The sequence below is a fragment of the Sinocyclocheilus anshuiensis genome, unplaced genomic scaffold (assembly GCF_001515605.1).
Source record: "Sinocyclocheilus anshuiensis isolate Anshui unplaced genomic scaffold, SAMN03320099.WGS_v1.1 scaffold587, whole genome shotgun sequence".
Classification (NCBI taxonomy): domain Eukaryota; kingdom Metazoa; phylum Chordata; class Actinopteri; order Cypriniformes; family Cyprinidae; genus Sinocyclocheilus; species Sinocyclocheilus anshuiensis.
In genome coordinates, this window is record NW_015552579.1 from 88,403 (window position 1) to 100,114 (window position 11,712).

The 11,712-nt window shown below is 34.3% G+C and overlaps 1 protein-coding gene across 1 annotated transcript in view; it reads right to left on the minus strand.

Moving 5' to 3' along the window:
* The window catches only part of LOC107665211 (E3 ubiquitin-protein ligase NEDD4-like), a 91,323-nt gene that overhangs the window by 66,680 nt on the left and 12,931 nt on the right, over positions 1-11,712 (minus strand). The window contains exon 3 of the mRNA XM_016455997.1: positions 3,812-3,893. Within this exon, the coding sequence (XP_016311483.1) occupies positions 3,812-3,893 (82 nt within the window). The remainder of the gene's footprint in view (positions 1-3,811; positions 3,894-11,712) is intronic.

Below are 11,712 nucleotides of genomic sequence, written 5' to 3' on the forward strand. Positions count from 1 at the left end.
CTTTTTAAGATTCTTATACATATATATATATATATATATATATATATATATATATATATATATATCTCGAACAAATCAGAATTTTGAATTGATTTACTGAAAAAAATCTAATTGATTCCTACAATTTTATGCCATCAGCAAAATCAACCTGCCAACTCTGGTTCATTATCTTGTCTTTGCTCATCTCCTTATTGTATAAAGTCAAACAATAAGGAAATCATGCCGGTGAACTGAAATCCTCTCTCCTTGCAGTGACTGCATCACTTATGGTGGCTGGGCCATTTTCTTTCCTCCGATTTGATTCTTCCTGACATGCCCACTGCGTCTGACAGCCAACTGCTTGCCTGGTTTTTATCCTACTTAGTAAAGCGACCAAATTAAGTCAATTGGAGGTTCATATTCTACCTATCACATACTCAACAGCCTTCCCACAACTACTAGTTCCCACAGGGCTCTGGACTGGGACCGCTGACATTATCTGTTGCTCTGTTATCAAACCACATACTTTCTCTTAGCAGTGTTATGCCGACGACACTCAATTCTAGATCCTATAATCTCCCTCCATTTCCACTTTCTTCATAGTCTGCATCTCTCACGTTCCTGCTTAGATAACAAATCATCACCTTAAGCTTAACCTAGTCAAGGCAGATTTCTTCTTACTCAAGGCCAAACAGCCACTAGTAAATCCATCTCTATATCTGTTGAGGGTCATGCAGTTGTCTTCTCCTGACTAACAGAAAATCTTGTCACAGCCTGCAACTCAACTTCACCCTTATTTATCTTTGTCTATACAAAGTTTTATAATAGGTAATTGCCTTTTGTAAACGTAGTTGTGTAGTTAAAAACAGTTTAGACTGGCATCTCACAAGCTATGCTTATGTAAACTCAAAGCACGTAACTAAATAAGGAAAAAATATAAGGTTTTTGATGAGCATGCATCCCAATTACATATAAACATCTATTTTATGTATATTTAGTGTCAAATCACCATTTTTTTTTTCTTTCTGCAACATTTGTTTTAATCATGAATTTGTATCATAAGTCAACAGCTCAGGTCCTCATTTTTTCCCAAATGATTCCCCAAAAAAATTTAATTAATGAAAATTACATTACAGTAAAATTCCATAAACTCAAATTTTAGCAATTTTTGGCATTTATAAAAATGACCACATCACTCACATCAAAACCCGTTTTGTTTTTCTTACATTTCCATTAACAATAATGAGTGCAATAACCTTCTTGACACACAAAAATGTAATAAGTATAAAGTGCATTAGCCATATATGTAGGTATAGCTCATAATGAGTATATTTACACTTTGAAATGAAAGCCTGGTCAAAATATACATCTCTGTTCAGATAATGACAAAATGCTCTGCTGTTATGCAAGGTTATTAATAGTTTTGAATTTTAAATTTGTTTTATTTTAATATCGTTTTCAAATTTACTATAAAATTCAGTTTAGTTTTTATTAAATTCATTCATATTTTTGTTAGTTTTAGTTTAGTTTTTATTTTGTGAACTCATTTTTATTTAGTTTTTATATAGTTTAGTTTCAGTTTTAGTTTCAGTTTTAATTAAAGTTTAGCAGAATTAACAGATCACTTCCAGAGCGCAGGCCAAAGAGAGACGTAGGCATAATTTAACCTTAGTGAGGCAAAATTAACGCATGCTGAGATTGACTAGATAGTAAAAGTATACAATACGCCAAAGAAAGCAGGCAAGCCTTTTTTACTAAATTAATCTACACAAGTTGCGCTTAACGTCATACCCAATGATGTGTGTTGAGATATTTAGTATGAAAATAAATGTAGCCTGATTTGGTTACATGTCTTTTCTTATTTAACCATAATCATGATATTATAACTGTGGTGTCTTGCTCACTTTTCTGTGAACAGCCGTGCATCAATCAAAACTGGGACTAATAAAATTCAGTAATAACGGCAAACGCATTTAACAGTAAAGGCTTATATTTTAATGTTCTTTTCATTTATGAAGAATTATAAGCGTGTATGATGTGATTTAGCCAATGCACATAAGGCCTACAGGTAGGCTATTTCCCTAAACCTCTACACAGCTTGTATATTTTTCCGCCAAGGGGTGAGAACGGAATGATTACGAAAACGATTATTTATTTTTGATAATTATTATTTTATTCCAGTTAGTTTTTCAATAACTGTTGTTAGTTTAGTTTCGTTTTAGTTTTTCAATTATTTTGACATTTTTATTTTATTTCAGTTTACGAAATTGTTTTTTCATCAATCGTTTTAGTCTTAGTTTTAGTTTTCGTTTACGAAAATAACCTTGCTGTTATGTGCCACAGGCCGTTGAGTTCCCAGACCAGTGTTTCAAAGCAGGACGTCTAAAGCATCCATCAACACAGTCTGAGACCTGAGGAACAACGAGGCTTATGTTCCACACAGCAGTGCATTGTCAGCTATTAATAACCTGAAGAGTCTGCAGTCACAGCACAGGAGATTCCAGAGTAAGGACTTTACTGAATAGTGACTTAATGGAACTGAATGGACCCAAATGCTGACTGACTTGCTAAATCAATTTATCGCCTGCCCGAGGGCGAGGCAGACCAAACTTTTAGTTTTCATTCAGTGGTCTAAAAGAAACCTGCCAAGAAAATGCCTGGGAGTTATTTCACCCAAAAATTAAATGTAAAAAAAATAAAATTTGCTTAAAGAAAATGAAGCCTAATTTTGATATTAAATGACAATTAATTATTTTTTCCTTAATTCTTAATTATTCATTCTGACAATTAATAAATGACAAACAATTAATTTAAATATATATATATATTTCTACCAATTCTCATATTTAATCATTATTCTCACTCCTATATTTGTAAGACTTTACAATATGGTCCATATATTAGTTAAAATTGGTTAATGTGTTAACTAACAACAAACAATATATTTGTAACAGTATTTATTATTCTTTGTTTACATTAGTTAATAAAAATACAAAAGTTAATTGGTAGTTCATGTTCATTAAATAATATAAACATATATAAAAAAAATTAATAATGTATTAGTAAATGTTAAAATTAAAATTAATTATTAAGATTAAAAAAAGGCTTTACATTTTCTAAAGAACAATATTATACATGCATCAAAACATTTTTTTTTTCTGCCCTTAAAAACATATTTTTAAAGAATGATCTGTCTGGCCTATAAAACATTTTCATCAAAAAGCATGCACTTGGCTTTAAGATGGTCTGTGAATGTCACACCAACACTCATTTAAATGGCTAATTTCTGGTGACGTTATCACAAGTGACTTCTCTTGGCATCGTTGTTTATTTCCTTGCGTGTGCATTCCAAGGACAAACAGATAAACAGGGAAGTATCATTTAGTACACCATTACTGTCACTTTATATACACTCATTCCCTCCACAAGCACTTTATGAGAGTGAATGTCAAGAAAAATATCTGGGTCTTTACCAATCAAAAGAAAGATATAAGAAAAGTATGTTTAAAAAAATTTTTTTTTTTAAATTAACCATAATGACTGGCATTTTAAGTAGTTTGCATACTGTACATTCAAATGGTACTGGATTCTTATAATTGATACAACTGTTGTGTCATATCATTCAAGGCCTGATATAACTATGAAAGCCCATGCAGTACTGCCACAGGTCTATGGAAGTACTCCTCCTAGTGGTACTGGCTTTAGCATTTTCAACCATCACCTGTTTATCTCATCACTTCTTTACTTTGTGTGCTTTCAGTTCACTCAGTCATCCTAAAACAAACTAAACCTCATTGTCACAAACAAGCTACTGAGTGTAGATAAAACTCACCTTTTTGATGGTTTTCGTTTGTACTAAGGCAAGCTCACGGTTTTCGTCAGCGACATATAGGGAGAGCTTGACGTATGGATCACTAATAGGAAGAGACAAAAATACATATAAGACCTTCTCACAACAACAATTTTGAAAATGAACATTAAAAATGTATACACACAAAACCGGAAAAGATGTGTTTATTAAACAGTGAATTCATATTTTTACAATACTGATAGATCACTTATTTCTCATCTTGTACTGTAAAATTTACCTTTGGCTGGTCAGGCAATTAAATAATGAAGTAATAAATCTGTCACATCTTGGCAATGGAAAAATAATTCTGTCTAAGAGATAAGCTACAATGATAACCATTGATTCACAAACAAACACAATCACAGGGTACCTCACGATACGATACGATACACGGCTCACAATACCGATAATAACACGATACATAAATTCTGTGATAATTGATATATTGCTAGACAATCCTATAATGATACATCACGATATCTGTCTAACTTTGAAAACAGAATGCCTGTCAAAAGGTTAAGTGCAGGTTCTCTCTCTTCATTCAAGTCCAAACTGCTGAAAATTCTGCAAAAATGAAATGTCATCATTTACTCACTCTCAAGTTGTTTTAAACCTGAATGAGTTTCTTTCTTCTGTTGAATATAAAAGTTATTTTGAAGAATGTGGGTAACCAAACAATTGCTTGTCTCCAGTGCCTTCCACAGTATTTTTTTTTTCATTTTATCAAAGTTAATGGGGACCAGAAACTGTTTATTTTATTAATTAAATTAATATTGATATTTGGCGCCAGTGTATTGATTGTCTTATTGCACAAAGAAGGACAACGATATATTGCCATATAAATATTTTGTCCCCTAATAATTTGTTATGTAACACCTAGGATTGTGTGGTGTATTTTAATCCTGATTTTATATTATGTGGGATCATTTTTTGCCATTTTTTAATTGATTTATTTAACCTAAAAGCATAAAATAATGTAATTTTGTCCATTTCTGTACACGATCTAGATAATAATGTGCTGCTATAAGTATGAAATATTGTATTTTTGTACAGACATTAAAAGGAATATAATCAGATTACAAACAAAACTGCTATTAAAATGACTAAATTATCAGCACTGACTTTGCAGATTTATAAATACATTACAATAAATATATTATATAATATCCAATCCAATTCAACTAACACCAAGAGCAATAGGTCTGGGTGAGGCAAAGTTGGAAAAGTGGTCAGGAAACAGGAGAGAGACAAAGAAAGGAAGCCATTAAGAAATGAAGGATTAGCACAGCAGGACTCATTAGTTTACCAAACAGGAACAATTAAACACACAATGAGTGACTAAATCGAACAATAGGTCAGATGCACATCCAGTACTTATCTCTTATGGAAAAGTTGTATAACAATCTTATAAGATGGATATGATTGACAGTAGTAGATTATATATTTTGCAATAAACCTCAAACTGTATAAATTAAGTTCTATACTGTAAGTGTGCTTCATTTCATAGTATGAAACTTAGAACTAATATGAAACACATACTATGAAGCACAGAACTGTATAAATGACATTAAATGATTAAAAATGTGTGCTTTCATTGTGCATTTATAGGAAAACACACACACACTCATACTTGAAACTTCATCAAATGAATTTTGTACAGCTATTTAATCACAACAGACAAAACATATTGCTTTCAAAACTTATACAATTATGTCCTTTCCATACAAGATTTTACACCTGAAACCTTAGAGATTACACTGACAAAGGGATGTGAGGCCTTTCACAACAACAAACACAAAGTTCAAGGAAAAATGTCATCATGTTTTTTTTTTAAGAACTTCTTTCTTCTGTTGAATATAAAAGTTATTTTGAAGAATGTGGGTAACCAAACAATTGCTTGTCTCCAGTGCCTTCCACAGTATTTTTTTTTTCATTTTATCAAAGTTAATGGGGACCAGAAACTGTTTATTTTATTAATTAAATTAATATTGATATTTGGCGCCAGTGTATTGATTGTCTTATTGCACAAAGAAGGACAACGATATATTGCCATATAAATATTTTGTCCCCTAATAATTTGTTATGTAACACCTAGGATTGTGTGGTGTATTTTAATCCTGATTTTATATTATGTGGGATCATTTTTTGCCATTTTTTAATTGATTTATTTAACCTAAAAGCATAAAATAATGTAATTTTGTCCATTTCTGTACACGATCTAGATAATAATGTGCTGCTATAAGTATGAAATATTGTATTTTTGTACAGACATTAAAAGGAATATAATCAGATTACAAACAAAACTGCTATTAAAATGACTAAATTATCAGCACTGACTTTGCAGATTTATAAATACATTACAATAAATATATTATATAATATCCAATCCAATTCAACTAACACCAAGAGCAATAGGTCTGGGTGAGGCAAAGTTGGAAAAGTGGTCAGGAAACAGGAGAGAGACAAAGAAAGGAAGCCATTAAGAAATGAAGGATTAGCACAGCAGGACTCATTAGTTTACCAAACAGGAACAATTAAACACACAATGAGTGACTAAATCGAACAATAGGTCAGATGCACATCCAGTACTTATCTCTTATGGAAAAGTTGTATAACAATCTTATAAGATGGATATGATTGACAGTAGTAGATTATATATTTTGCAATAAACCTCAAACTGTATAAATTAAGTTCTATACTGTAAGTGTGCTTCATTTCATAGTATGAAACTTAGAACTAATATGAAACACATACTATGAAGCACAGAACTGTATAAATGACATTAAATGATTAAAAATGTGTGCTTTCATTGTGCATTTATAGGAAAACACACACACACTCATACTTGAAACTTCATCAAATGAATTTTGTACAGCTATTTAATCACAACAGACAAAACATATTGCTTTCAAAACTTATACAATTATGTCCTTTCCATACAAGATTTTACACCTGAAACCTTAGAGATTACACTGACAAAGGGATGTGAGGCCTTTCACAACAACAAACACAAAGTTCAAGGAAAAATGTCATCATGTTTTTTTTTTAAGAACTCAACGGAATTTTACTGAATTTACAGAAAACAAGAAATTAAAAAATGAAAACCAAAAACAAAAAGTGTTGTACAAAAACAGCAGGCTGTGTGACTAAGAACTGCTGATTTGACTGAATCCCAGGTGGCTTACTCTCTCCGTAAGGGTCTAGTGGATGTTTTCATGCTGGTATACAATAATAACGACACCTTTCCCCCACATCGACTATAGCATCGTCTCACATACAGATAACAAGATCTATACGTTTTTGTACATGTTAGGGGAAAAACACACGAAAGTATGGGTGGGCGATATGCTGGGCCGCATTAATGCACAGGCTTACCTGGACTTAAGCCCAGGGCCCCAGGTTGAGGGGGGCCCGGTGATGCCGGAAAATACTGTAACTGTATTTTTTTTAATACTGTATAAGGAGTCGACAGTGCTTTTTTCAGGTAGGTTCTTTTTACAGTAGGTGTATTTAGCAGTAGCATTCAAGAAATTGAATGAACAAATATACAAATAAAACACTATATGTGACCCAAATGTAAATTTTTTGGCTGAACAAGCAGCAGCATGTTTAGTACAATTAGTCTGCTGTTGCTTTCAGAGCTGCACGCATCTAATATACAGGCACACATCCGTTTTTCTCTCAACTGTTTACTTTCACTTTAGACATAACCAACTGTGTTTACTTGCAAACCTTGTGTGTTTTTGACAGTATTAGCGCAATCAGACATAAAAGATACCTTAGTCCAGTAATCAGGCGCTGTTTGACAGGCTTTTTAGTGTGCGCGCCTCAGGTGTATGCGCTCAGAAAAAGCAAGTCAGAACAGCACGCTAATGAAATGTTTAACTGGCAAGGCTTTAAAGCACATGCAAATAATATACTTTTAATATACGAAGTGCAGTGTCCCGTGAGTGTAACTCTACCGCTGAGTAACATTTGATGTGAATTAGAGCCTGACCGATATATCGTTTTGCCGATTTTATCAGCCGATATGAGTCCGTCGCAGATATATCTTGATATAACCTGGCAAAGACTGAGCTTCTTGTCTTCCCTGCCACTCCAACTCTACAGTATGATTTCTCCATCCAGCTAGGTTCTTCTACAATTACCCCATCAACTTCGGTCAGAAATCTTGGTGTAACCTTTGATGACCAGCTGACCTTCAAAGACCACATTGCAAAGACCGCTCGATCTTGCAGGTTTGCATTGCGGGCTCCTCGAGCTGAAGAGATCCCCCGAATTTGGTGGAGATCCACAGCCTCGTTCGCGAGATAGTGACACCAGCCAACACTTTTACTTCAGTAAGGAGGTCTCTTGTTCAGGCAGCAGCATTCAAGAGGTGTATTATTCGACAGTAAGTGCCCTGCGAAGTGGACTTCACATGATATTCCGCCATGATTCCAGTTCCAAGGGAACATACACATTATATTCAAAGGGCATTAAAGTGCACGAGATGTGAATTTAAATTGTATTTATTTACAGAGGTATATTATGTCACACTTCACACTTCTCTAGTAAGTTTCGTCTGTGTGTGAAGACAGTAGCGCAAATCCGTGAATGAATGTTCAGAAGTTAAACTTCAACTTTACTGTTCAGTGCACTGATGTCAGACTCATTTTGGATAATAAAGTTTGTTAAATTGTTAAATGCTCTGCCTCCATTACATATCTTTGTCACATCATTATAAATGTTTGATCACCACATTTGAGTGATCATTGCAAAAAATGTGTTTATGTATATATATTCTGTTTATGTATATACTGTATTCTATATATAGTACCAGTCAAAAGTTTGGACACACGAATGGGTACTGTACTATAATATACACAAAGAATATCGGCCATTATATCGATATCGGCCTTTTTTACTCCCCAATATCGGTATCGGCCCCCAAAAAACCCATATCGGTCAAGCTCTAATGTGAATGTATGTCGCGTTGTACAGTATATTGAGACAGAGGCATCAGAACTGCAACTGATAGAATGTGCGCTGTAGCGTGATACTACGATATTTCTTCAAAAGCAGATCGTGGAGATCATCCACGATCAAAAATCATGATATCGCACACCCCTACACGAAAGAATGATCGAATCCCAATTTCCAATCTCGAACTGCCATTACCAATTAAATTAATGTAATTTGGAAACAATTTCATGATATCACAGCAATCCAATATTGACACGTTAGTTTATTACATTCTTAAAACCATGTAATTTACCATCAACAGCACAGTACTTAATCAGTAGAAGTATGCAAATTAGGTTTTAGCCTGAAAGTCAAGCTCAGCATTTTTCATTCACTGGCTTCTGGAACAGTTGCTTTGCTTCCTTTCCTTTTCTTTAGACTGTTGTGCAGCTGAAAGCGGCCTTCTCTGGTTTTTAATTGCAGTGTCTGGATTTCCCGTTGCCTCTAATTGAATGTTTATACAAGGATTCCCTTTCTTGATTAGGATAAAACAATATACCGCTTTTGAGACTGGACGTTCTTGCCTTTGTAAACATATACGTTTTGAACAGATGGATGTTCTCCAGCTATAAAAGGAGATGTCATTTCCAGGAGAAGATCAAAAAATGTGATGAGTGATACATTTATGCTTGCAGATGTAAAAGTAAAGTGTATAAATATAAAAACATTAAAAAAAAAATGGCTAAATCATTCTAAAAATAGCCTGAAGACAAAGGTGAGAGTTGGAAAAATTGCTTTGGAATTTTTTGGATCTTTGATTTTTAGTGGGCCAGCACTAGAGAAACCTCAGACGGCCAAATCACTGTCCCATTTTCCCACGTTAAAGGTCACAGAGCCGCTCAGGTGTCATAGGGACACTAACAGTGTGCACCGTTACCATAGAGATGGGCGACTTAGCTCAGTACTTGATTGCGTGCAAAAAGCAGATATTAGAGGGTAACTGAGGGAAATACAAATCAAAAGGGGATTCTGAGGCAGAGAACCCATCTCAACTGATTCAAGTCAAGTAAACTAAAGGTGAACAGGATTATCGACTGTATGTGCAAAAAACTGCAGCTTCATTGACATTTTCAAGGACTTTCAAGGGTGATAGCAATCTGTTGTCAAATGGCAACACAGGGTTTTATGAACTAGAGAGTTTAAGACAGAGTTTAAGACTGTGTTTTGTTCAGATTAGTGCAAGAAGAAAAAAAATACAATAAAATTAAATAAAAAAATAAAACAAAATAAAGTCCATGCCAATTAAGTAAAAGCTGTGAAACAATTTTTAGCTCTTTACTAACATGGTTTATATAGCCAAACAAGCACTAATCAAAAACTCTCCCAAAAACTTTTCAAAAACAGGAAACTCACTTTTCTGCAGAACCTTCTGCCAAAACAAATTAAAGCAATATGCTTCATATCGAGTTTAAATCTGAAAGAGACCGGATTTCGTGCTTTTATTTTTATTTTTTTCTTTAATAAGAGTTCAGCTTTTGCTATCATTTACAGAGGGGAGGCTCTCTGAGGGACCGGCTCCAGCGTAGCCAAAACGTCCAGAAATTACTTGCGGATGTTAACAAATTTAAGACTTTTACACAAGGGGAATAACTATATTCCCCTAAATTACAGTGCTGTTGTGCTATGAACTTTTATTAAAAACATTATAAATTAAAATATAAAAATAAATAAAAATAAAAGATAAATTGTTTTCTAAGGTATATTTTGCTATTCATTACATGAGTGGGTCGTCTAGGTGAATGAGAATGAGGGAGACGTTCTGTGTGGAGTCTACAGATTTTTCCCTATCAAATCCTCCACACTTTCTCTGTTCAGACATCTGTGATGGTGCCTTGCGGCGTCCATTTGCTCAGCTGCATGTCTTTTGCTTTAATTAGCACAGATGTAGCATGGTCCTCATGAACCAAACACGCCAGACTCAGAAAGAGACTCGTGCCGTCAAGCAATCTGCCTATAGAGGAGATATACATAACGATATTAGAATGTGTATCTACGGCCAATAGGATGTTGGGATACACAAACACTCATGCTGACAGGTGAATGCGCTCACTTTCTTTCTCTCTCTCTCTCTCTCGCTCACACACACACACACACTCTCCAGGACTCCGTGATTGGAGCAGACAGGTCTGATGGAGCCTACAGTAGATCAGCATAGTTAGAACAGAAGGAGCTGTGACGTCTACACCACAGGAGCAAGAGAGACAGAAAGAAAGAGAAAACTGAGAGAGCGAAATGAGTAAGACAAATACAAGCCATTCCACACATAAATTTCTTCCCGTTTGAATCAAAAAGGTCAGCATAAGAGCCTCCTCTAAAAACATTTTAAAAAATCTTACAATTTTCTAGTCTTCTTATTTTTATAGTAACTTAGCTAAGTAATAGAATTAACACACTACTCTAAGCTAAGTGATTGTGGCACTTTGACTTGGACTAAATGAGATTACTGACTGTGAAAGAAAAAAGGAAGGAAATACACTGGTCTGTTAAGCAGAAAAAAAACAAATATAAGTCCATTATGCAATAGAGTGGGGAACAGCAGATAAGGCTGTATTTATCTGAGTCATTACGCATTACAGAGGCAGTACGTGTTTATTGAACTGTTGTATTTAATCAATATCACATTTGCAAACTCCTTGAATAATTATTCAAATCTGTCACTCTCCTTATCGCGATCTGTGGGCGCACAGAAAATGAGAGTTCTCAAGACTCAAAAAGTACGTGCAAATGAGTTCCGTCATCTGTCATCGTGTTATAAGCGCGGAACCTGCGGGAATGAGTATAATTATTATTAATAGCCGCAATCCTGCGCCTGAAATTCAAGACCTGCTCTGTGTTCTCTGCTAATAACCCGACTGTGAATGATGCGAGCGGCGTTATGT